A 27,902-nucleotide genomic window follows, 5' to 3' on the forward strand; every position below is an offset into this window, starting at 1 on the left:
GTTGAAAAATAACACAAGTCCATCTACTTCGTTGAATAGAAAAAATACTACACAAATAGAAAACCTCCATATAAACCATTTTATACCCACAGCTGATACAGAGGAAGGCAGAAAAGCCTATAAAATCATTTTCCAATTTGCTTCAGCAGGGGAACAAAATCCTCCCTGATCTTCCAGGAGGCGATTGGATACTTCCTAGTTAAAAATCCCAAGTGTTATTACCTATAAATGTTAATATCCATTTATATTTTGTGCATTTAGGAAAGCATCTTATTAAAACAATCTTCTGAGTTGGCCAGACGTAGTTCTTGAGGGAGTCTATTCCACATTTTCACAGCTCCAACTTTAAAAAAGGCTTCTGTATCTGGAAGTTAAATCTCTTTCCTTCAAACTTGGGAGTGTCCCCTATTGGCCGCTGCAATGATCTGAAAGTGAACAACCCTATACAAAGTTCACTATAAGTGGGGAATTTGATCACATGTATAAATACATTAGTGGTCCATAATCGCCTCTTCTAAAGAGAGAATAAATTCAGATGAGCTAATCTTTCTTCATAGCGGAGCTCCTCCATGGCTCTTATCCGTTTGGCTGCCTTTCCTCGGAGCTTTCTCCAAAATCATTTTTGTGAACTGGTGCCCGAAACTGAACCCCATAATCCAGATGAGATCTTACTAAAGATTTGGAACAGCGGAGCAATTATGTCTCTCTCTCTCTCCGAAGTTTATACCTCTTAATACAATAAAGTATTCTGCTCAATTTAGAAACAGACTTAGGCTGCTCCAATGTGAAGCAGGAGTATACAGAGTCAATAAGGGTAGCTATGGTATTATTCAACTTGAATGATTATTATTTGGTACAGGAGTGTCATTCTGATCCAATTCCTCAAAAGGAGAATGATCATCCTCAACTGCCACCTCATCCTCAGGAAATGTGAATGGGTGAAATCACAAAACGATTCAGAAGAGGAGGAGATTGAAGGGGCATGGATGCGAGCCCTGCTATTTATAGCCTTAATAATGCTAATGGAATTTTGGCAGAAAATTTCTATAGATAAAAAAAAGGCCATATAAAAGAAAAGACTCAGAGTGGGGTACACTGCTAGAGTAAAGGGTACTTGGGCCCAGAGTGGATAAACTATGACCCCCCAGAAGAGTTGATCCCGAGCAAGTTAGTCTATCCAATCCTTTTAATTTGCATTTAAGAACTGCCATGCTTTTGAAGTATCGCCCCCACCCCAAAAGGTACTCAAGACCTAAGAGTGCAGAATTATGCGCTATAACAAGGTCTTAGCAATATTATCCTTCAATCTTTGGGGAGATCTGCAGCTCCCTCCTACCTGCACAAAGTAGATGCAGGGGATAGATAGCTTATACACACACACACACACTAATATTAATATATATATATATATATATATATATATATATATATACACACACATACATACATACATACACACACACACACACACACACACACAGTCAGGTCCATAAATATTGGGACATCGACACAATTCTACAATTTTTGGCTCTATACACCGCCACAATGGATTTGAAATGAAACGAACAAGATGTGCTTTAACTGCAGACTGTCAGCTTTAATTTGAGGGTATTTCAAATTAGGTGAACGGTGTAGGAATTACAACAGTTTGCATATGTGCCTCCCACTTGTTAAGGGACCAAAAGTAATGGGACAATCGGCTTCTCAGCTGTTCCATGGCCAGGTGTGTGTTATTCCCTCATTATCCCAATTACAATGAGCAGATAAAAGGTCCAGAGTTCATTTCAAGTGTGCTATTTGCATTTGGAATCTGTTGCTGTCAACTCTCAAGATGAGATCCAAAGAGCTGTCATTATCAGTGAAGCAAGCCATCATTAGGCTGAAAAAACAAAACAAAACCATCAGAGAGATAGCAAAAACATTAGGCGTGGCCAAAACAACTGTTTAAAAAGAAGGAACGCACCGGTGAGCTCAGCAACACCAAAAGACCTGGAAGACCAAGGAAAACAAATGTGGTGGATGACCGAAGAATTCTTTCCCTGGTGAAGAAAACACCCTTCACAACAGTTGGCCAGATGAAGAACACTCTGCAGGAGGTAGGTGTATGTGTGTCAAAGTCAACAATCAAGAGAAGATTTCACCAGAGTGAATACAGAGGGTTCACCACAAGACTTAAACCATTGGTGAGCCTCAAAAACAGGAAGGCCAGATTAGAGTTTGCCAAACGACATCTAAAAAAGCCTTCAAAGTTCTGGAACAACATCCTATGGACAAATGAGACCAAGATCAACTTGTACCAGAGTGATGGGAAGATAAGCATATGGAGAAGGAAAGGAACTGCTCATGATCCTAAGCATACCACTTCATCAGTGAAGCATGGTGGTGGTAGTGTCATGGCGTGGGCATGTATGGCTGCCAATGGAACTGGTTCTCTTGTTTTTATTGATGATGTGACTGCTGACAAAAGCAGCAGGATGAATTCTGAAGTGTTTCGGCAATATTATCTGCTCATATTCAGCCAAATGCTTCAGAACTCATTGGACGCCGCTTCACAGTGGAACCCAGGACCCACTGCACCAGCATGGGTTTCTGACAATGGATCCAAGAATTTCATCACGATACCTAATGGCAGTCAGGGTCCCATTGTCTAGCATGTAGAGGTCTGTGCGTCCCTCCATGGATATGCCTCCCCAGACCATCACTGGCCCACCACAACGGTCATGCTGAATGATGTTACGGCAGTATAACATTCTCCAGGGCTTCTCCAGACCTTTTCATGTCTGTCATATGTGCTGAGGGTGAACCTGCTCTCATCTGTGAAAAGCAAAGGGCACCAGTGGCGGACCTGCCTATTCTGGTGTTCAACTGAAAATGCCAATCGAGCTCTATGGTGCCGGGCAGTGAGCACAGGGCCCACCAGAAGATTTGGGCCCTCAGGCCACCCTCATGAAGTCTGTTTCTGATTGTTTGGTCAGAGACATTCACACCAGTGGCCTGCAGGAGGTCATTTCGTAGGGCTCTGGCAGTGCTCATCCTGTTACAGCTTGCACAAAGAAGCAGATACAGGACTTGCTGATGGGTTAAGGACCTTCTACGACCCTGTCCAGCTCTCCTAGAGTAACTGCCTGTCTCCTGGAATCTCCTCCATGCTCTTGAGACTGTGCTGGGAGATACAGTAAACCTTCTGGAAATGGCACGTATTGATGTGCCATCCTGGAGGTGTTGGACTGCCTGTACAACCTCTGTACGGTCCAGGTATCGCCTCATGCTACTAGTAGTGACTTTAGTGGTTTAACCTTAACCCCTTGACGCCAAGCACATGCAAATATGCAGTCTCTTGGCGTCTGGGCCTTGAAGCCGAGCGGCCGCATATTTGCGTGCCATTAACAAATACATATGTGCTGAGAGCGAGCGCTCTGCGCGCTCCCAACACATATGTCCGTGACTCACAGAAAGGTCCCGATTTCCCCTTGCAAATCGGGACCCTAAAACGCTTAAAGAGCCGGGAGGTGCCGGCGCCAAGAGGTTAAAATGCGTAGAGGGTTCTTCACTGTCAAGGCAGCAAGGATGTGGAACTCCCTTCCACATTTGGTGGTGTCAGCGAGAAGTAGAGACAGTTTTAAAAAAAACTCTTAGGTTTCTTAGTGAACACATTATACAGGGATATCATTTTTTGCATGAATACACACACACACACACACACACACACACTCTCTCCACACACTTAAGCGAAGAGGTGAAGGGGAGGTACACTCCTCAAATAATCAGAAATTTTTTTTTCCTATTTAATTTTTAATTGAGTGCAACCCTCTTCCCTTCTTAGCTTGACAAGTGTTTGGACTCTATACACTCACAACCTCTGCAGCAGTAGAGAGATAGGGATAATGCCTTGCTGCCAAGTACTTTCCGGCTGCAGTAACATTGTTATATCATGCCTGCAGGAGAGGGCTAGATGATGTTGATGGTCCAAAACACCGAGCGAAAAGAGGAAGGGGCAGGGTGGCTGGCAGCTCCCACATACCCCAAAGGTAATTCAGAGAATAAAAGGGTAGCTGGGACCCTGTACTCACCATAAGAGATCTAGTATGCAGGAGTAACAGGAGATATACCTCCCTCCTGGCTTCTCCCTCCAAGATGGAGACAACCCCACCGGGGTTTTCAAGAACAGGGTTTTGCCACAGACAGAAAAGCTGTAAAAGCACCCTGCGGCTAATTCCATGCATTGAAATACGTGCCAAGGGGAGAGGCTATTGTAGGACCCAGGGAATGGCAGCAACCGTACAGATTAGCCCCACAGCCTTCATCTGGTGAAGAGAGACCAAGAGCGAGAGCAAGACACAGACATAGTTCTTTCAGAGAGAAGAGGTCCATCCAGCTAAGGACAAGATATATAGGGCATGTCCCTGCACCTTCTAGCCTTTCTTGCCAGTGTCCAATAACTTGAAAGTAGCTGCATATACCTCATTCAAAGATTAAAGCCTGTCCTGTACTGTACGACCAAAAAAAAAAAAAAAAAAAAATACAGATGTCGACTTGTACATCACAAAGTAATTGGAACTGGTACCTGTTTGGATTAACATAAAGGAGCCTGTAGTTGCACTTTTACTGAGAATACTGATGCAGTCCTGCCCCCGTAAATGTATTTACAATCTAATGCCTTTAATGCAGGCTTACAAACAAAAAAGTCAAACTGGTTCGAAGCCAGTTAACCTGTTTTTTGGATTGTCAAGGGAAACCAAAAAAATCTAATGGCAATATGTACACAAGTATAGGGAACATGATCAATTCATGCAAATGGTGTCCTAGGTGGTAAATGAATCTGGAGCTACAAAGTGTAAATCCTCTGAGACATTGTGCATTGTTTTTGTGATCCTGTTAAAGAATATGTACACCCAACATTTCATATTACATATAACATTTTCATACATATTTGGTGTGGGAATGCACATCAGTGATTAGCAGTAACAGTTCTATTTATTTTTATTTATTTTTTTTTATATTTCTGGGTAGCTCAGTGGTCTGCGCTCTCCTCCAATGATCAGACTTGTCCTGTCAGCTTCCCCACTGCACAGCCCTTCACTGGGAAGATCAATTCCTCCCCTAGCTCTTAGGCTACGTTCACACTAGCGTTGTGTGCAGGCGGCAGAAAGGCGTTTGGGAAGCATTTTTAGCGCTTCCCAAATGCCTCGGACAATTCTGCACATTGCAGCACATGGTGCTGTTCTAACGGGAGCGTTAGCGTCGCGGCAAAACGGACACCTCTGGTCGAGTCAGGAGGTGTCGAAGCCTCCTATTCTAGTCTATGGCAGAGCGGTTGCGGGGCGTTTGCGGAGCGGAACACCATTCAAACTTTATTATAGGCATTTGTAGGGCGTTTTTAACGCTCGGCAAATGCCTAGCAACCGCCGCTGAACCGCGCATGCGGCATTTGCCGAGCATTAAAAAAACGCTCCGCAAATGCCGGACCAACGCTTGCCAAACGCTATAGGAGCCTTTGGCAAGAGTTGGTAAAACCGTCAAGTGTGAACGAGCCCTTATGCAGCTGACAATAGAGGGTATGTGATCACTGGGAGTGTATATGTTTTTTCTATACGCAAATGTTTTGCCTTTCAATTCTATTTTAAACTGAATGGGTAGTTTTACAAGGTGAGGGTTTACAATCAATTTACAATAAAATGCAAGGTTTTGACGAACTAGTGCCTAACAAAGAAACTAGAAAAAGGATTGCCTGCATAAGTTTCCTGTCCCCCATTATTAGAATCATTCTATAAATGATACTAAACAACCACTTGATTAAAAAAAAACAAAAAAACAAAAACAAAAACACACCTTACCTATAGCTGGAGGCTCAGATTTGTTGAATAGCTCCCTCCAAGCAGCATCGAAGAACAGAGAAGCATAACGAGAATCCAAGGAAGAAAGATATTTACAAACAGGATGTGATCCTACAATGAAAAAAAATTAAATGAGACATTTACCTCATGCACATTTTCCATCAGGCAACAATTTCCTCAAATATGCAAAGTTGTGATTCTGACATATTTCTTTGCAACACCGGGTGCACAGATTAACCTATTCATAAATCAGATTGTAAATGGTTATAAGACTGGTACATTCTATGTTGGCACTGAAGTATGATGTAGGATAATTTGTGTGGGATTGGGGTAAAAACAATGATTTTCACTTGTCAGTAAAACTCCTGTCTTGGAGTACATCACAGGGTACAAGAGAGTTCAGTCTTTTGGGTATTGTGCCATCTCCTGGTGATTAAACACTGGCAAATAAAAGGTATGACACTGCCCAACACAGTCACTCCCACTCCCCAGCATTGCCTCAGTTTTTTCAGCAAGCAATATTGAAGTGAAACCAGATTGGAGGCACCTCTGTCCAGTGATGAACACCAAAAAATGGATTTTACAGGTAAGTGCTCTTGCAGAATTAGATCATATATCCCAGAATAGGGAAACCACTGGCTTGCAGAAGAGCCAAAACCAGGACCTTCGTACACACTTGCAGCGCTGTGGCTAGGCCAAATGGCAGAGCCATGAACTGAAAATCCTTGATGTTCATCGTGGCCAGGAAATCCCCCAGATGGAGGGAAGCAACAACTGACTAACCGGTTGCATACAAACGTCTGAATAAGTATAAACATTTCAAGCATTTCAGTCCCAGAATGGGCACATCACCATTTGGCTTGGGTATGTTTGATGGCATGAAGCGTGGAAGAGCAAAAAGTTAAAGGGTTCCTTAAGAAGGGACTCATTTTTTGCCCACAGAGTCCCTAGTACAGTAAGGGTCTTAGTATTCACCCAGTTTTCATGAAAAAACAGTCTGCCATTAGGCATTGTTGTGCAAACCACTTAAGGATGCAAATACCTTGCCTCGGTGGGCCTTGGTCTTCTACATGTCCTTTTCAATATGAAAATGCAATGAAAAGGGCACAGTTGATTGGGGCATTTTCCAACCCTTAGGCCCAAAAGAATTCTGTAACAGTTTAAAGTTTTTACAGAGCAGCTTTGTGAGGGCTCTCACTGTGGACATTGAAACGGAGACATGTGAGAGGCCTGGGCATCCTCATCCGAGGGATTCATCTACCTCAGGTGAGACAGCTTCCTTAGACACTGTATCAATTCCTCCTCAACCTGTGGTAACAGAGCCCTAGAATTCTTATGGTCATTGCCGCAATTGTTTATCATCATATTCCAGCTGTTCCTTTCCAATACAGTTTAAATGAAGGCTGAAAATTCCTCCTTGGATAAGGTCTCAGAAGTTGGAGCCTCTGAAGGAGACAGTGGGAACCTGGATGTTGCCAGAGTGAGAGCCAGTTTGCTGCCCCAAAAATTAATTTTGTAGAGGCAAGACTATCTCCTACAGTAAAGAAGCCTAGTATCCCTGGTCCCAATCCTCCTAATGCCAGATTTACCATGCTTGTTAGGTCAAGAAAAGGGCTCTTTATTAAAAATTATAGCGTTAGCACCAAAAAGTATGTGTGGGGGGGGGGGGGGTTGTAGCCTCACAGGGTCCCACCATGCCAGGGCATAGAAGCACCTCTATCCCAGCATAGCCAGCTTCCTTCTTTGCATTCTACCACCCCAATTCCAAAAAAGTTGGGACGCTATGTAAAATCTACATTTTTGAGACATCTTGTGAACATCAATTTCAAAATTACCTCTTTTTTCTTAAAATGGTATATTTTCTCAGTTTAAACATTTGATCAGTGTTATATTATCTAATGTGAATAAAATATGGGTTTATGAGATTTGCAAATCACTGCATTTTTTTTATGTAGATTTTCACAGCGACCCAACTCTTTGTGTTTTTGGGGTTTAACGTGGGTTGTAATTGGGAGTACAGCCTACCAGTAATCCAATGGTCAAACAGAGTGGATATAAAAAGTCTACACACCCCTGTTAAAATGTCACGTTTCTGTGATATAAAAAAATTAGACAAAGATAAATCATTTCAGAACGGTTTCCACCTTTAATGGAACCTATAAACTGTACAACTCAGTTGAACAACAAACTGAAATCTTTTAGGTGGAGGGAAGTAAAAATCAAAAACTAAAATAATATGGTTGCATAAGTGTGCACACCTTAAAAATAATACTTTGTTGAAGCACCTTTAGATTGTATTACAGCACTCAGTCTTTTTGGTTATGAGTATCAGCATGGCACATCTTGACTCGGCAAGATTTGCTCACTCTTCCTTGCAAAAACACTCCAAATCTTTCAGATTGCGAGGGGAAACTCATGTGCACAGCCCTCTATAGATCACCCCACAGATTTTCGATCGGATTCAGGTCTGGGCCATTCCAAAACTTTAATCTTCTTCTGGTGAAGCCATTCCTTTGCCGATTTGGATGTATGCTTTGGGTCGTTGTCATGCTGAAAGATGAAGTTCCTCTTCAGGTTCTGCTTTCTAGCAGAAGCCTGAAGGATTTGTACCAATATTGATTGGTATCTGGAACTGTTCATAATTCCCTCTACCTTGACTAAGGACCCAGTTTCAGCTGAAGAAAAAAAGCCCCAAAGCATGGTGCTGCACCACCATGCTCCACTGTGTTCTTTTGGTGATGTGCAGTGTTGTTTTTGCGCCAAAACATATCTTTTGGAATTATGACCAAAAAGTTCAATCCTGGTTTCATCAGACCATAAACACATTTTCCCACATGCTTTTGGGAGACTTCAGATGTGTTTTTGCAAAATTTAGCCAGGCTTGGATGTTTTTTTTTTTCATAAAGAAAAGTGTTCCGTCTTGCCACTCTACCCCATACATATGAAGAATATGGGAGATTGTTGTCACATGTACCACACAGCCCGTACTTGCCAGATATTCCTGCAGCTCTTTTAATGTTGCTGTAGGCCTCTTGGAAGCCTCCCAGACCAGTTTTCTTCTCGTCTTTTCATCCATTTTGGAGGGACGTCAAGTTTCTGGTAATATCACTGTTGCACCATATTTTCTCCATGGTATATCTAATGCCTTGGAAATTATTTTGTACCCTTCTCCTGACTGATACCTTTAACAATGAGATCCCTCTGATGCTTTGGACCATGGCTTTTGCTGTAGGATGCAAAATGTCAGCTGAACTTTATTTGGGGTTAAATCAGAGGTACTTTAACCACTTGCCTACCAGGCACTTTCCCCCCTTCCTGCCCAGGCCAATGTTCAGCTTTCATTGCTGTCGCACTTTGAAATGACAATTGCACTGTCATGCAACACTGTACCCATATGAAATTTGTATCTTTTTTTTCACACATATAGAGCTTTCTTTTGGTGGTATTTAATTGCCACTGGGGTTTTTATTTTTTTCACTGTAAATGAAAAAAAGCAAAAAATTTGGGAGGAAAAAAAAAAAAAGTTAGTTGTTTCTATTATTCTGGACGCCCTCCCAGAACTAGACAATCACGCTGTAGCCATTTGTTGGCTATAACGCGGTTGGGAAGCAGTTAATGATTGCTTAATTCTGAACACAGCTACATCCCCAGTTATAAGAGGATGTGCACACTTATGCAACCACATTATTTTAGTTTTTTATATGCTTACTCCCCCCCCCCCCCAAAAGATTTCAGTTTGTTTTTCAATTGAGTTGTACATTTTATAGGTCAAATTAAAAGGTGGAAAACGTTCTGAAATGATCTATCTTCGTCTCATTTTTTTACATCAGGTGTGTGTGTGGAGGAATGCACTTTAACTGGAAGTGATGGAACTTTATTCTTAAAGTGGAAATTCAACCTAACTCCAGCTATGCTTAAAAATGTCCCCCTTCTCCTTCCTGCTATCTTGCCTAACCTATGAAAAGAAAAAAAAAAAAAAAAAAAAAAAAAGATCTTTTTGTACCTATTTTTAGTCCACTCCGGTCACTGTCAATGAGCAGCAGCTGAAGGGGAGAAAAGGCACTCAACAGCTTGGAATTCCGAGAGAGTCATGACATTGCCCATAGCCTCCCATGTCCCAGCTGTTAGTGCTCCCTTGTCTACACTGCAGCCGCCTGCTCATGGACACAGCCAAAATGATTTTATACATGTTAGGCAGTATAGGGAGCAGGAGGAGGAAGGGGACATTTTAAGCATAGTTAGCGGTAGGCTGGAATTCTACTCTAAGCCAGTAGGCTTTAACAATGACATGCCTGATCCACTGAAAAATGTTGACTAGGGAAGTAGGTTCTCCATTGCGAGTCTCTTACCAAAATGACAGTCAGTTTGTCTGAAAGAAGACATAGCTGAGAAGTAGACATGAACAGCTGTGACCACATCCGAGTAATGGAGAGAAATCTCCTCTGAATAAACCAGATTAGCACAGAGAAATGGAAGGACATGCCCTGGTTAAGGCGAGATATAGAAACTACTTTAGGATGAAAAAAGGCTCTGCATTTCAAAAGAACTGTGTATATGATATCTGGGCAGAAGCATGTGAATAAATAAAGCTGCAAGCATGAAGTGAAAAAAATCATTTGAATGTGTATAAACAATAATAAATGAATGCTGGTCTATCACCAATAGTTTATGAGTAATGACCACTGTCTGAACTGATGTTGCATGTGTTTTCAGCAATCGTCAAAAAAAAAAAAGAACGAACAAACAAAAAACACAACACAAAACTATGAATGAATTATAAACAAAAAAAAAATTCCATATAATTGTGAATGTGGTAGTCCCATACAACTTGTGATATATATCACTCCTAGATAAATGCTGCAAAAATGTGCAAGTAGAAAACACCTCCACCACAGTGAATCCCTTTTGGGCAAACTCTCACCTCACTGTATTGACCCCCATGACAAAGGTCAATATGTGCATCAACACTAAACAGACTGCTTTCCTTCTTAATCAGCAAGGACTCTGGCTCTTGGAGAACTTCAGCAGCTCAGGTGGGTGGAAGGATGGATGGATGATTTGGTGTGTATTTACATGTTAAAAGACATTGAGAACCTATATGGTGCTCTGCTGTTATTTTTATTTAAAAAAGCATAAAAACAGAAAGCCAATCACATGTATTAAGACCAGACATGAGTCTATACAGCTTTAAAAAGTTCCCATCTGTAACCAGCAGGACAGATGGCAGTGGATTGGACCCTTCATCTAGAATCAAATCCATTGCTCAACTTTATGTACTCCCTTAATGGATTATGTAAGCCACTGCGGTGATAGACTGTGTCCTGGTGCGATGGCCTCGTAATTACAAGGCCCTGCAGACCAGGGACATCTGAATCACCCCGAGTTGCACAAAGTTGTTAGGGAGCCAGGAATCTGTTGAAAACAAAGTCCCCGATACTGGGAAGGTATCCAAGACGCCACCCCAGGCTGACGTCTGCCGTAAGCTTCCAAGACATCAGGAGAGAGGGCATTCCGGATTTCAGCACTACATTGGAAAACCACCACACCAGAGCAAGCCAGGCAAATGGAACGATACAGAGATTGAGTCTGCTTGTCTCACGCAGCCAGAATGTTGAGTTGCAACAGTCTGGAGTCAGAGTGAAATTAGGTGTTAGGTACAGAATTGACATCAGGCCCAAGACACTCATCCAAAAATAAATGGTAGGTCATCTCCTGGAATGTTGAATCTGAAGGACAAGGGCTTGTCCAGAAGGAGACCAACCCTGAACTGGGCTGTGTCCAAAATCAGGCCCAGACATTCTATGTGATGGGTCAGTTCTAGCACTGACTGCTGGAGATTTAAACTGTTTCTAAAAGGCAGTAGGTTTTTTACCTTAATTAAGGTAAAAAAAAAAAAAAAAAAAAACTTCATGCAGCTCCCCCCTTATACTCACCTGAGCCTGATCTAGATCCAGCAATGTTCACGGAGGCAGAGGTTCTCTTGGATCTTCCCCCTCATTTTTTAAAAATGTTCATTTACAATCAGCTTAAAATTCATCTGAATCCCAGTGGGGTCTGCACGGTCTGACAAAAGTTGGAAAAACAAGATGTGTACAGGCAGTTCCTTCTGAAAGAGGGTACCAGGTATCCCACAATAGGGATGGCCTGCTTTTGTGGGGAGGATGGAAAGTTTGACAGCACAAAATGGGTTTGAGACAAGGCCTTGCACTTGATCTTGTAGCCACTGAACAAAAAAGTTCTGGCTCTAGACATCTGAAATATTGTGTCCCAAATGACCATCAAGTGCCACCCCACTCTGACACGTGCCCCTTCCTTGTAAGGAGAACTTACTTCCGGATATTTTGGGGGGATTCCAATGGAAATGTAGGTTAGGATTGGACCTGGGCATGCAGGCCTGAAAGAAACATAAGACACTCTTCTTTGTCTCAGGAACCAAACAGGTTTAGCTGTAGGAGCCTTTAGCTTTTTCTTTTGTGGTAAGAGGGTAAGCCATATCCTGCATGAAAGCCTTTACTAGGTAATGCAATAATATTGGAAAAATTGATACAAATGTAGATAGGACATGAGAAAAATAAGGCTTTAAAAAGACCTTGATTTGAGTCATGACAATTTTCACAGCCAGCCTGCAGTAAATAGGGCTAGAAGAATGTATGAGGTTGTTATCTGACAAGTAGTAATCCTGTGTGATCAGCTGCTCAAAAGAAACTCCGTATTGAGACTGGCAGATGAATTAACTTTTATTACCTTTAGTGCAAGATGGCTTAAATGACTGATTACCAACCCCTGTTGGGGTCCGGGTCTCAAATCTGGATAAAATGGGCCCTGGTATGAGACCGAGAGAGAGAGAGGATGAGTGATGTGTGTTAAACTAGAGAAGATTGACAATTTTCTAACCCCAGAACATGACATTCTACAAAATTTGGTCTACCTCTCTTTTAGCTGCCTGACTTCTGGTTCCACCCTGGTGATTTCTAAAAGCCACAGCTGTGGTACTGTCTGACCGAACCCACATCAGAGTTCCCAAAGGCAGCTTGTCTATCTCTGAAAGTTGAGGCAAAATGCTCTGAGATTCTATATGTTGATAGGAAGTTAGGATTCCTGCAGTGACCAAGCTTGCTGTACTGTGTCTGTCCCGAGCACAGCTCTATCCCAAAAGGCTAACAATTGTGATGATCACTGTCCCATTTTACGCAGGAAAAAGCTTCCCCCAACTCCTGTGCTGGATTTTGTATCCATCTCACTAGGGAATGTTTGGCCTATTCTGACAGGCATACAGGACAATCCAGAGAAGTTTGCTTATCCCACAAAATCAGAATGCTGTGCTGTAACAGCCTTGAGTGAATCTGGGCATATGGCACAATTCGAAAAGAGGTGGACATTAGACCCAGAACGTTCATGCAAAACTGCACAAAGGGTTGATTATAGGACAATATTACAAGCAAGAGTCTTTGCCTGAGATCTCAGCAACTGAACTTTGTGCTGGTGAAAGAAACACTGACAATAGGGTTGTGCCCAAGATGAGGCCTAGGTACTCCAAGAGAGCAGTCGGAGTCTATGCAGATTTTGGAGGCAGAGTATCCAAAACTGCAGGCTTGCATCAGTTGAGCCATACGTTAAGTATCATTCAACAGAACATGGACGGAATGCGCTTTCAACATAAGGTCATCCAGGTAGCCAACAACATGAACACTCTGAGAACAAAGTAAATACAGGGGCCAAGACCTTTATGAAAACCCAAGGAGCAATGGAGGGCCAAAAGCGAGAACTATAAAACTGAAAAATGTTGCTTGCCCAAGACAAATTGCAAAAATAGTTGGGACTTGCAAATAAGCATGTGAGCCACAGCAAAAATGCTGCTCAAGGCTCCACCAGGTATGCATGACATACCACTAGGAGTGTCAACAAGGACAGCTCATCCCAGCTCAAAACATCCAGTAGGGACAGGAAGTTCTTAAAGTCACACATCACAGCAAAACCCTGTGAGGAGGATTATGATAGCCTCAGTCTGGAGTCCAACCAGGCTCTGCACCCGGTAGTGTCAGATCTTTTGAAGCAGGCAATAGCTGAATCAACCACACAGATTTTCAGACATGAGTTCTCTATAAGATATTGTTGAGTAAATCTCTTCAAGAGACCATAAACTTTTTCAGGATACAGCTAGGCACCGTACAGTACATCTTTCCACAAGGAAGTGTACAGGAGTGGTCTTAGATAGTCTGAACTTTAAAAGAGAACGAATATTAATACGTTAGGTTGGGGAGCTTCCAGCAGCTCCAACAGCACACAAGTTTTCAGCTCAATCAATCAACACCAAAATAGTGGTAAGATGGTCACTACACTGTCCAGTGCAAGTGCATTGCACCACTCAGGAACCTAGGAAAGCGGGTAGGACTCTTTAGAGTGGACTGCTGCTTAACTTCCAAGCTGCCTGCTGTTAAACCAGACTATGTATTAACAGATGGGGAGGGAAGGGTCATATTCACATTACCAGTGAACTGATCAAGCACTGAACGTGTGTTTACAGGAAAGGATAGAGGATTAACCTATAGAAGGAAACACCCCCTCAAGCAAGGGGGTCTTCAGGGACTGGGTCACACCAGTGCAGATCGCCTCTGCAGCTAACCCAACAAGCTGCTCTTGCCTAATGGGAGTCCTTATGCAGGATCCAGTGCCCAAAGTGTCTTATAGGATACACCTGTGTCTCCTCTGGCTGGGTGTGGTGAAAGTTGTGAAAGATGCTGCTGAGGCCACTATGCAGGAAGGAAATTGATTGAAGAATTTGGTATGTGCAACCAACATTCACAGTAGAGAGGATATATCGAACACCTAAAAGACACTAGCAAGAACTGAGGATTGCTTGAAGCAGGAGAAGTTACATGGTGGCCCCCAAGTTTGTTTATTTTTCCCCAGTGTCCAGTCACCTGAAAGTACCTATGTCATCTCTGAATCTGCCTATGTACTGTACTGCATAAAGAAAAAAAAAAAAAGTTTGCATCTCTCAGAAAGATGATTTCTGTACATTTAAGGACACTAGCAAAAAAAGTGAGGCTTGTGGGGAGTGGAAAGGGTTATGCTATGGCTGTCCCAAAAACTTTGGTTGCCAGTGTCCAATCACCTGAAGCTGCACAACCCATGGTTCCAGACTAATGCAGACCATAGATGGGTCGAAAATCGGCCGATTTTTCGGCCGAAAATAAAATCGGCCGATTTTCGGATCGTTAGTGGGTTAATTGTTCGGCCGTTTTTCGGTATTTTGGCAGATTTTGGTAAAGTTGGAAAAAGATTGGCCGATTTTCGCGGCAATTATGGGCAATTTGGCCGATCTTTTTACCGATAAAAAAATCTGAGCATGAGCAGTGACCTGCAAGAGGAAGACAAAAAGAAGAAGAGGATGAAGAGGAGGATTGGGGGGGGGGGGGGGAGGATGAAGAGGATGAAGAAGAGGATGAGGAAGAGGAGGAGGAGGAGGATGAAGAGGAGGAGGAGGAGGATGAAGAAGAGGAGGAGGAGGATGAAGAAGAGGAGGATGAAGAAGAGGAGGATGAGGATGAAGAAGAGGAGGATGAGGATGAAGAAGAGGAGGATGAGGATGAAGAGGAGGATGAGGATGAAGAGGAGTAAGAGGAGGAGTAAGAGGAGGAAGAGGAGGAAGAGGAAGAAGATGAAGAAGAATTCCAGTCCGGCAAAAAGTGTCCCTGCAGAGAGCTCCGCTATTTCTTTGAAAGTGCTTTGACATTTATAGCGGTTGCAACAATGTATCTATTTATTTCCGAATAAAAACATCTGTATCCGAAATGGATACAAATAGATACATTGTTGCAGCTGCTATAAATGTCAAAAGCACTGTCAAAGAAACAGCGGAGCTCTCTGCAGGGACACTTTTTGCCGGCTGTAGACGGGATGAAAATCGGCCGATTTTTTTTACCATTCCTGGTAACGTCGGCCGCTTGAACAACCGATTTTTCGTTTTTTAAAGAAAAATCGGCCGGTTTTCTCCCCATCTATGGCCTGCATAAAATCCTGTGTCCCATAAAGTACAATTCAGAAAAATTAGTGTGTATATACAGTTGTGGCCAAAATTATTCAACCCCCAATGCTGTAAAGGGGTTTAGGGACTATAGTGTACATTTGGAATTGTATTCAGAATCAAATCCTACAAGGACGTTGTAACTACCCAAATGCAACTAAAATGACATCAATTGTTTATGTAATACAGTAGTAAATGGTTCTTATGTGGTTTCTTCATTGCCACAATTATTCAACCCCTTAAAGACTACCACTCTGAAGAACAGAGGTTCATACAGGTGCTTTCCATCAGGTATTGAAAACACCTGTGGATGTCACCGAGCAGCAATCAAGCATAATAAGCACCAATTAGGCAGCTTTAAAATGACTGTGATACTCAGCTCCTTCTAGACATTTACTGGTGTGGTTACAAACATGGTGAAGGCAAGAGAATGGTCCAGGAAGACAAGAGAAGAGGTGATTTCTCTTCACAGGAAGGGCAATGGCTATAAGAAGATTGCAAAGATGTTAAACATACCAAGAGACACCTTAGGAAGCATCATTCGCAAATTCAAGGCAAAGGGCACTGTTGAAACGCTACCTGGTCGTGGCAGAAAGAAGATGCTGACTTCGACTGCTGTGCGCTACCTGAAGCGTAGAGTGGAGAGAAGTCCCCGTGTGACTGCTGAGGAACTGAGAAAAGATTTGTCAGATGTGGGTACAGAAGTTTCAGCCCAGACAATAAGACGCACACTGCGTAATGAAGGCCTCCGTGCCAGAACTCCCAGGCGTACCCCTTGCTGTCTCCAAAGAATAAGAAGAGTCGACTGCAGTATGCCAAAAGCCATGTGGACAAACCACAAAAGTTGTGGGATAGTGTTCTGTGGACTGATGAAACAAAATTAGAACTGTTTGGGCCCATGGATCAACGCTATGTTTGGAGGAGGAAGAACAAGGCCTATGATGAAAAGAACACCTTGCCTACTGTGAAGCATGGTGGAGGGTCAATCATGCTTTGGGGCTGTTTTGCTTCTGCAGGTACAGGGAAGCTTCAGCGTGTGCAAGGTACCATGAATTCTCTTCAGTACCAGGAGATATTGGATGGAAACGTGATGCAGTCCGTCACACACCTGAGGCTTGGGAGACGTTGGACCTTTCAACAGGACAATGATCCCAAGCATACCTCCAAGTCCACTAGAGCATGGTTGCAGAGGAAAGGCTGGAACATTTTGGAGTGGCCATCGCAGTCACCAGACTTAAATCCGATTGAGAACCTCTGGTGGGACTTAAAGAAAGCAGTTGCAGTGCGCAAGCCTAAGAATGTGACTGAACTGGAGGCCTTTGCCCATGAAGAATGGGCGAAGATACCCGTAGATCGCTGCAAGACACTTGTGTCAAGCTATGCTTCACGTTTAAAAGCTGTTATAACTGTAAAAGGATGCTGTACTAAGTACTAAGATTGAATGTCACTTGGGGGTTGAATAAAACTGATAATGCTGTGAGCACAGAAAAGACATTTGTGGTTATTTCATTATAACTGTTATGTTATATTTGTCTGACCTACAAGTGCCTCTTTAATGTAAATGTAAGCAAGATGACTGAATGATCAAAAGCAATGTCAAACTGGCCAAACACTCAATTTCAGTGGGGGTTGAATAATTTTGGCCACAACTGTATGTATACATACAGGGAGGCAATGTGAGGTAGGGTAGGAAAACTCAGGGTTCAGCTCTAACATACTCCTTTACACTACAATTGACTACTCAGCTTTGCTGTTCTCCCCCCCCCCCCCCCCCCCCCAACACACACACACTTCCCCACAATACTGCCTGTTGTCCTATCTTCCTAGCTCCCCTCTGGCACATACTGCTCCATCATACTCTTCACACCTTTCTCCTGTACATACTACCTGCTGTGCATCTATTCACAATATTCTCCATCATGTACTGCCCCCTAAGGCACTTTAGCAGTTTTAGTATATAACCCCCATGATATGGCTGCAAAGAGTTTGCAGGAGATGAATAATACAGCAACAGTACAAATAAAAAGGTGAAAGCAACTATATTTAAAAAAAAATGGAAATGGTTTATGAACTAAATATAATTTAGTTAGGTTAAATAATATGGGTTCACTAATATGGGTTAACATGTTTAAAATCTAATTCTTAAAAGATTATATCCAGCTCATTACCTAAATTTATCTCTTAACCTTATTTTAACACTTAACCCTGATCCTCCTAACCTAAACCTCATAACTAATCTAATGACACTTAATCTTAATATTTTGGTTTGAGAAACAAACATATGTACCTTTTTCGCAACGCATTTACACAAGTTTGCTGCAATAGGGTTTCGTTGGATAGATGTGGTGTGCCCTTCCATAACTCTTTGTTGAGAATGTTGGACTTTTTTTTTTTACCTCTGGGATATCTATTAGTTTGCCAAGTGTCAGACGGGATGTATACAGTATCTCACAGAAGTGAGTACACCCCTCACATTTTTGTAAATATTTTATTACATATTTTTATGTGACGACACTGAAGAAAAGACACTTTGCTACAATGTAAAGATGACTGCAAAGCTTATATAACAGTGTAAATTTGCTGTCCTCGCAAAATAATTAAACAGCTGGCAACAAAAGTGAGAAGACCCCTAAGTGAAAATGTCCAAGTTGTGCCCAATTATCCATTTTCCCTCCCTGGTGTCATGTGACACGCTAGTTTACAAGGTCTCAGGTGTGAATGAATATACACATATACTTTATTTTTTTTATTTTTTTTAGGGATTATGGATTTGTGGGCTATAGTGCTCTATATTGTCTTGTACTTGGGGGGAAAAAAAAAAACTTTTAAATAACATTTGATTAAAAAAAACCAAACACATACACACCTTGATATAAGCATAATCATAGGCACCAAAAGCATCATCTATTATAGACACTAAATTCAGACATTATACATGGTATCTTTGGTGATAGAACTTTTATTATCTATGGAACATAGGTGAGCCGACTTACCTAGCGGCACTAACAGGAAGCGCAAATAACCTAACCAATCAGAAGCTCTTGATGCCAGGTTGGTGACGTATGCTCCCAGCAGGAAGCTTAGGAATGTGTGACCTCCAATACACACCACCTTTAAAGGTTTTGGAGGCCCAGGTGCCATGTGACAGCTGCAAAACAAAATCCCAATTACATCTATAAATGCAAAAGCAAAATCAGAACAAATATAAGAACATATTCAAATAATGCAGATTAAGTATTTCAAGACACTTATGGGATTTCTTTGCACTCGCCATAAATTTCTTTTCTCTGATGTTCATTTAGGGACAAAGATTTACTGCTACCTACAGGAGGATAGGACAATAGGCAAAAGAAAAAAAAAAAGGCAAGCCCAACAAAGCTTATAACCCCACCTCTGCCAAGCATGTTTAATGGTAAGCAAGAAATAGAGGGATTGATGAGCAGCTAAAGAAACAGGTCCACCCAACAAGAGGAGATGGAGTTGTGTCCCTAAATGGATATTAGAGAAATATAGAATGAGAAGTACATCTTCCACACCATCAGATGTCCAAAAGCAGTTCCTAAACAAGAGGTGGATTAGAACACAAAAAGGGTAAAAAAACATATGACTTAGCCCAACCAAAACCGAAAAGAGGTTCACACAGCTGCCTGCAAAATTTTATGACTGAAACTCCCATCCACCAATGTGGTCACAACCACCTTGTAGAATTAGGTGAACTATATACAGAATTCTAGGTCGGAGAAGTACTCACTGCCCATGTGGAGTGAGCAGTAACTAGAAACAGAGCCATCCTTACAGGGATCATCCAGAAAACATTAAACAAGGAATCTCCTAAAAGGGTCAGAGATATAAATGCAATGTACACTTTCAAATATTTGTGTGGTTTTAACTAGGTATTAGTGTGTTATTTGTGTTCTTTGCCTTAATGTATAAAATGATAGGCTCACATGTTGTGGCTACAATTTGTAGTGTCATGACTGATCGATTTCCCTATATCCATGTATTCATTCACTTAGTTTGTCCCCATTCGTTAAAAGGGCAGGCAACTTGTTCTGGGTCACACATGTCCAATCCACGCCTCACCATCTCCTCTGCATTGTATCACAAATGTGGAGTGCTAATATAGTGTTCATTGCTAGGCCTGCTCATGGCTAGCCCATCTAATTATTATTTAGCCCTCAACTGCACCAGCGCCAGACTGCGGCTCCTAGAAATTGTGGAATATGCACTGTAGTTTCTTCACAAAGGTGTCAGTTATTTGACTACAGAGGTAATGCATTAACTTGTGCAGTGCCATGAGCCATGCATTAACACAACTGCAAATGCTTGACACCGGAATATGAAGGTTTAGTCTACCATAGATTGTGTGTACAAACCAACAAATGACACCATAAAACATGATCAATGCACATATTATGCAAGTGAAAAACACAAGGTGCAGGTAGGCAGGTTTATAATGCCCTGAAGAAAATGTTAACTGCCCTAACAATATCTAGCAAATGAAGGGATAAGGAGGATCATAGCAGGACAAAGTAATAGTAAAACAATATCCTTATTTATGTGAGAGGCAGATGCCACCTTAGGCATAAAGGCAAGTTGCAGATGAAAGATGATCTGACCAAACAACGAAAGGTTCCTTAAAGCTGCAAGCTCTAAAACCTTCCTAAAAAGAGCTGCCAACAGTCACTGGAATAGGACAGTCAAGGGTAACACTTGATGCAACTCGAGGAAGGAGGAGAACCTACTGACAGAAAATGAGCAAGGGTTAACCCCCAGGGCTCGAAAACCAAAAAGATACACCTTTCAACTTTGGTCGACAAGCAAGCCTTAAGCACTATGGGGATTACAGATTCCAAAATTCCTCTGTCGATCAGCACTGGGGATTCAATAGCCATGACTTTCAAGCCAGCGACTGAGAAGCAGGGTCCCAAATCAGCCATTAAGCCAAAAGATCTAGATGATCTAATAGAAATCACTGGGCTTTTGTAATGGAAAAAACAAAACATGTCTGCACTGCAAGCTTTTCATGGCCAATGGGGATATCGAAATGCCTTTCAATATCCTCTGAAGTGTTTTTGGAGAAGATTAAGTGGAAGTAAAACAGATCAGTGAGGGAGAGGTGGTCCCACAAAGTTACCAAAGCATTCACTGCTATTGCCAATGGGTCCTTTCAAATGGCTACAAACGTATCTACCTTACTTACGAATGAATAAAGATGGCATTAAAACAGACCTCTACTTGGTGTCCAATCACCAATGACTGCAAACGTCTGCCTATCATTTGTCCACACTAGGGAAGTGAACTGTGCTTAGTGCCAGGATAAAATGTTCTGCTCCATAAAAAAAAAATGTATTCCACTTCCCTGGCCAAGGCCTATCACTGCCACTAAAACATTGCTGTCAGAATTAACCCACACTGGATGACCTGTCAGTAATTCAGAACTGCTTGATGTTTCAGTGTGCTTCTTGGAAGTTTGGACTTTTTTGAAGCCCAGGTGCCCTGAACTGATAGGGGACTTATAACTTGTCCCCAGCTAAAGAAGTTGGCATCCATTCAACTCTCCACTTCAGGGAAAGAAATCCATTTCCCCCTGTAGAGAAAGGGAAGTAAGCTACCATGTCAAAGATGCTTTAGTCTGAGAACAGAGATGTTAATACCTGCCTAGGGATAGCAGAGAAAAAAAAAAATGGAACATTGCAGTAGGCATCCCAGATATATCAATGGGAGGCAGAAAGTGTGCTTGGTAAAGCGGCAACAAAAGGAGTTTTCATAATAGCAGAAAAAAAAACAAAGTCTGGAGTTCTAGGTCTGATTTTAGCCAGCTTTTTTTGGTCATTGAGAAGAGGTTTAAGTAGAAACCCCCGAAATGATCATGAGAAGCCACTGGGACAATGACTCCCTGGGACAGACGGCCTTCAACTGCAGGATAAAGATCTGTGAGAGGACACTGAGGTGATAGTGGAGATTTGAGGCAAACCACCTTTTTGGATAACCTGACTGGATTGCTATTTTGTAACCCAGCAAGCCATCACTACTTCCCGCATTCAAATGTCATGTGTCAGTTTACTCTTGGTTTTATGAAAAAGATGTGGGAAAGAAATATGCTCTTGCAAACAGCAGCAAGTATGGTTTCAACTAGCATAGATTCCGAGCACCTATATCCAAAAGGGAGACACAGAAGAGCCTTTTTGGAAGTCTGGTCTACAAATCAGCACTTCAACCCACAGAGGTTAAGACTGAGGGAAGAAACCAGGAGACTCAAATCCAATACAACATCACAGAGAAACCCAAGTGTCTGCATCATTTGCTCTGTACTCTCAAGGAGATGGTCAAGAGCATTCTCATAAATCTGGTCCTGCCATTGTGACTAGTGCAAATCAAAGACAGTTTGGGACACCAGGGGAAAGGCCACAGCCACCAGTGAATAAAATGGATCCCACACAAGAGTCCAGTTTCTTATCTTAGGGGTCCCATAAGGGTGGAGAATCTTTCATTGGTATGGTGGTTACCTAGTTAATGCACAACACAGAGGGGGGCATCACAGGGAGAGCAGTCAATCTTTTTTGTAAAATTCTCAGGAAAGAAAGCCTAAAAATGGAACCATCAAAAAGGGAATAAACCATTGCCAAATGTATTGGCTTTGTGTCAGTGTGAGACCCTGCCACTGTGTATATGGTTGTAAAAAGGACAAAGGGATCACACACGTGCAGAAGGTGGGACACCAGAATATTTTTCTTACAACTTTTCGGAGTTTGGTATTCCCGGATTAGGCTGTGTAGTTTGGAGAGTTCAAAGTGCTTTGGGGGGGGAAGAAATCTCCAACTCAGTGTCCAGATCTTGAAGACCTGCAGGGTGTGTGCCCAGATGCACACAACCTTTATAGTACAGGCTTGGGAATAGCTCAAGTCTCCAGCTATTTGAAGACAGGTGTGTGATCCTGTTTGGAGACAGAGGTGATCTACTAAGGAGACAGATTCTAGGTCCATCAGGCTGAGACAGTCTGGGAGACTGGGAGAGCCGGGACAACTAAAGTCTAGGGGACTGAAGGAATCTAAGTCTCAGAAGAGTGACAGCCTGGAGTGTCAGGAGAACTCGTATTCAGGGGCCAGGAGTAGAGCCATGCAGCAAGGTGCTGTAATCAAAGCTGAGTGAGCCAAGAGAGCCTGGAGAGCTAGTGAGATGTTCTGAGAGACCAGTGCACAAACAACAGTGCTGCTGAAGAGGGAGTCAGATTATTATTTATTTCAGGTACTTATATAGCCCCAATTTACACAGCGCTTTACATATATATTGTACATTCACATCAGTCGCTAACCCTTATAGGGTGTACAATCTAAGGTCCCCAACTCACATTCAAACATACACATACTATGCCCAATTTATACAGGAGCCAATTCACCTACCAGCATGTATTTGGAGTGTGGGAGGAAACCGGAGTACCTGGAGGAAACTCACGCAGGCACAGGGAGAACATGCTAACTCCAGGCAGGTGGTGCCGTAGCTGGGATTTGAATGACCCTAGTACTGCCAGGCGGAAGTGCTAACCATTTAGCCACTGTGCGGCCCGTAGATTGCTCTGCATTTATTGGTACCTGCTGGTTTGTGAAGCTGAAACCTCTGCATAGGCAGCTTTGTAAAGACTGCTTTTCGCTTAAATTAAAGTGGGCTGACAAGCCTTTAAAACAAACACAGTTCTGACTGGCATGGAAATCACTTAAAACGCATCTACCACCTGATCTAACCAACCCCCATATCACAGCTTGTAAAAGCCTAACCCCAAGCTTTACTAGAACTAAGAGGGGACTTTCGAGGGTAGATCGTAACAAGATGGCCCTATTTTTAGACAGGCTCTCTACAACTCGCTCATTTAGCAGACTTTTCTTTAACCTCCTTAGCGGTAATCCCGAGTGTAGCTCGGGGTAAAATTTCTATACCAAGAGCGGTAACCCCGAGCTACACTCGGGCTTACCATGCGGCGCTGCTCTGGGGGTCCCTGCAGCACTTACCTTGTCCTTCACTCCCGCGATGTGTCCCCTGCTTCTGTGTTCCGGTCCCTGTGACGTCGGGACATACGGGCGCCGGAACCGGCGGGAAAATTAGAAATTTTTAAAAATGTCATTTTTGCTGTCATTGCTGTTTCAATGCATTTCACATATATTTTGTCCCTACTGCTTTGTCCTGTGCCCTGCCTGCATTTTGAAGGTTTTCTGCCTGGAAACTTAGAAAAGTCCATGGCGTCCAAAAAGCGTCCCTTTATGTCAAAAGCGGTTTTAGAACAGCGATAGTAAATCAGAACCACTTGCAGAATTGAGTGATGATTCGTGGGGAAATTCGTCATCAGACACTGAAAATGATTTTGCGACTTTGCTCAGCAATGTGCGAATTTGCCTCTGTATTTCAAATTTCAGTGTTTTTAATTTGATTATATTATTGAATTAAATTTATTATTATATTATAATTTTTTTATAATTTATTAAATTATAATTTATGATTTCGTGTTCCAAATTTTAGCATATCTGGAATGTTTAATAGACTCTTGTTCGTACAGATTTCAGTGAGTTATTCCTAAAAATTACAGCCTGCAATAAAAAACTACATATTTCCATGCAAAAAAATGGTACCGCTTTCAGCACAAAAAAATCGGAAAGAATCATACCGCCAAGGAGGTTAAAGATCCCACTCGCTCTCAGCTGATCTTAGCTGCATGGATTACCTGCTTCAGGTCAACTCCTTTGGACTGCTTTTCTTCTCTGAACAGCATCTCACTTTGATTCCTGCTGCACACATGAAGCACACAGCCTAACATTGGTGCAGGACTGGCTCACTACTTATTTTTCAAGCCTCTCGCTGTGCCCCTTCACTGAGAAACTCCTGCCTGCTTGCAATCTTTAGAGGTATGCAGACTGTCACCTGCTCTTTCCTCCTGCAGCTGCCACTGCTTTCTCATTGTGCAATCCTGGTCAGCTACATATTGTCCTCCTCTAACACACTCCACACTGGGATCTCCAGCTGCACAGCTCTTAATCACTGCCGCTGATCTTTCTCTGCAGCCTTCATCAGGATTCCGCTCTACATGGCTGCTACTTCTATCTAAGACCGCCTCTACCACGCTCCATCTTTGTATAACCTGGAACTACTGCCAATAGGGTTCATTAAACTGTGGTCTCCTTGGAGGTCTTTCACTACTAGAACTGCTACTTTCTGGGTCTCCCTGGTTTAGTCCCCATGTCAATTTAAGAGCCCTCCTTATAGCCTGGTGTATCATTTTCGCTGCTCAACTTTAAATTTGCTTACCATTCCTGCAGGGCCACAAAAGATAACTGGGGTGTGTCACCCTTACAGTTTGAGCTACGTCTCTGCTCGGTTGCCTTGACTTGGTGTCTTCTCAGCTAAACCTCCCAACACCTCCATTCTCCGAAAGTAAAAACCGCAGTTTCAGCCAGCGTGCACCCCTGGAGTAAACACTGCAGAATAGTTGGGAGCTCCAACCTGCACTGTCACTAGCTTCAAATTTTTACGCACCAACAGCTTTATGGGGCTGGTTCTGAAACATACGGTTACCTAATCTTCACCTGTTTTTGTTTCTCCTGTACTAACTTGAACACAGTAGTCTGCAATCTTCCGAAGAAGTCCAGGTCCAATATAAGAGTCACTGTCCTTATAGTCTATGGGCTCTAATACACCAACTGAGAACATCCGTTCTGTGTCTGTGTGTTGGACAAAAACACTCTTACCACCTCACTTTCATCTCAACACAGAAAAATGTTGAAATACTGTATTTCAGCAAGCACATTCCAGCTACGGCAAAAAAAAAAAAAAAGCGCTACTGCCAAACAGCAACAAAGGTCAAAGCCAAGAAGGTGCCGCAAACATTCTCACTCATTCCCACAGAGAGCTCATACATTTTGTAAGACTCCCCCCATGATAATACCACTTCTCTCTCAATGAGTACCAAAACTATGGTGATGTGGTGTTTAAAATACTCCTACTGTACTTTGATAGAAAAAAAAAAATTTGCATCGCTACAAAAGTCAATTGGATATTTTAACAAAAATGTTAACTCATATCTTCATCTCAGTCTACCCCATCCGGTGCCAAACAATCCTCCATTATCAGGATATGTAAAGATTGTTCCCCTGCGCTCAGCCAAAAAAAGTGTAAATAAGGACTGCTGCAACTTGGATACCCTGAACACAAATCGAAAATGTTAAACAAAATGTGCTCTGTCCCTTTAAAATTATAAACATGCAAATAATTGCATAATAATAATGAACTTAATGCAAAATATTGTACACAATTCAAGTATAATATAAATCACACCAATAAAAAGAAAAAAAGAAAAAAAAAAAAAAAACACAATTCAAAAAGTTAATATACTTAAATAGTCCAAAAAAAGTAACAAAAGTGCTACGTGCTTGTAAAAGTCTTCACAAAAAGTGCTCCAGTGCTCAAACGTGCTCCTTAATAAGAGTAAAGCGGCCTCTTACCAAATGTAGGTGATCTCGAATTAAAGAGACAAAATCGGTTGAATCCGAACTCCAGGCTGGCACTCTCATTGTCAGACCCTCAGCAGATTAAGTGACCTCATCGATGGAGTGTGTAGACAAACCAAATAGCAGCCTTAGTTTCAAATGATGCTCACCGCATTCACATGTGTAAAGCATAAATAGGGAGAAGCCTCATGGTGCAGTAAAAGTAAACTTCCATTTATTTATAAAAGTATTGCACTCACATAAATGTAGGTAAATACGAGCAGTATAACATAAAAACATTTGGCCCCAGTGTCAGCTGGCGTGCCCGTATGTGACAACCTCACACAGACTCCGCCCAACACGTTTCCCCAAAAATGGTGTCCTCTGGGATTGGTAATCCTCCATTATCGAGGGCCTACAGTGCCTCCTGGCTACAACCTCTAGCTAATGTTTGATGACCACTTCATAACCACTGAACAATATTACACGTGTATGCCAAGGATCACATGACCTTCGCCAGAATAGATTATTTTTTGTTAGCGGATTCTCTTTTCTACAGGGTTGCCTCCGCTACTATAAGCTCTTCTTTATCTGTCCACTCCTCCATTGCTCTCATTTATATGGTGCCTCATATGCTTAACCCCCCCACTTGGAAATTCCCTATCCACCTCACCAATTCAGTTCACTTTAAATCCTCTCATTCTTCAACTACATTGGGCCAAATTACCTTGATGATAATATCCCCCATAGGGACAAACTCATCCTCTTTTGGAAAACTGCAAAAGGTAGTTCTCAGGGGTCATATCATTGCTTACAGTACTGTCGGGGGAAAAAACAAAACAAAACTGACCAACAATATTCCCATTTACAATCTAATGTTTTGCACACTTATAGACAGCATTTATCAGAGAAATCACCAGATTCAAAGAAAAAAAAAAAAAAGTAGAAAGCAGTAGTGATTTTAAACAAACACCTTTTTAGCTTCTCATACAAAACAAAAGCTACTATATAGAAACAACACATTTTACAGATGGGGCAACAAAATTGTTCCTCTCCTTGCCAACTTACCAGGCCTCATGGCCCTAAACTGCATATTCTTAAAATAACAGATCCCATCGTCCAAACTAGCACCACCTGTACAAAGTCCTGCCACAGCTTTACGCCACTCAACCTTCCCAACCAATTCAGCTCACAGACCAAGCTAGACTACCTAAACTCGCTTCTGTTCAATGGGATCAGCTTACCTCTCCAAAGCTCTCTCTACAGAAATATCCACAGTGTTCATGAACGTTTATAAACTTTATTCTCAACCATAATCCAGAATTCAAGGAGGCATATACAACTTCAAATTTTAAAGCCGGGGAAAGAAGAAAAAAAAAAAAAAAGAAAATCTTGAATTCGTTCATTCTCACCAACCAATATCATTACACAATATAGATTACAAATTAATAGCTAAAATTATGCCGGAATGAATCCAAACCTATATACCTACACTATTTGTCCCCCAGCAATTCGGCTTCCTTTGCAGTAAACCTTTCATTATAGGCATTAGAACAGTGATTGCAGCTA

General features: G+C 42.1%; 1 protein-coding gene across 1 annotated transcript in view; it reads right to left on the minus strand.

Moving 5' to 3' along the window:
* PACS1 (phosphofurin acidic cluster sorting protein 1) overlaps nucleotides 1-27,902 on the minus strand; it is a 267,815-nt gene that overhangs the window by 104,555 nt on the left and 135,358 nt on the right. Inside the window, exons 16-17 of the mRNA XM_089658767.1 lie at nucleotides 18,855-19,009; nucleotides 5,835-5,945 (exon numbers count right to left, since the gene is read on the minus strand). Of these exons, the coding sequence (XP_089514893.1) occupies nucleotides 5,835-5,945; nucleotides 18,855-19,009 (266 nt within the window). The remainder of the gene's footprint in view (nucleotides 1-5,834; nucleotides 5,946-18,854; nucleotides 19,010-27,902) is intronic.

The sequence above is a fragment of the Staurois parvus genome, unplaced genomic scaffold (genome assembly GCF_062004578.1).
Source record: "Staurois parvus isolate SC_StPar_1 unplaced genomic scaffold, SC_StPar_1.0 ptg001091l, whole genome shotgun sequence".
NCBI lineage: Eukaryota > Metazoa > Chordata > Amphibia > Anura > Ranidae > Staurois > Staurois parvus.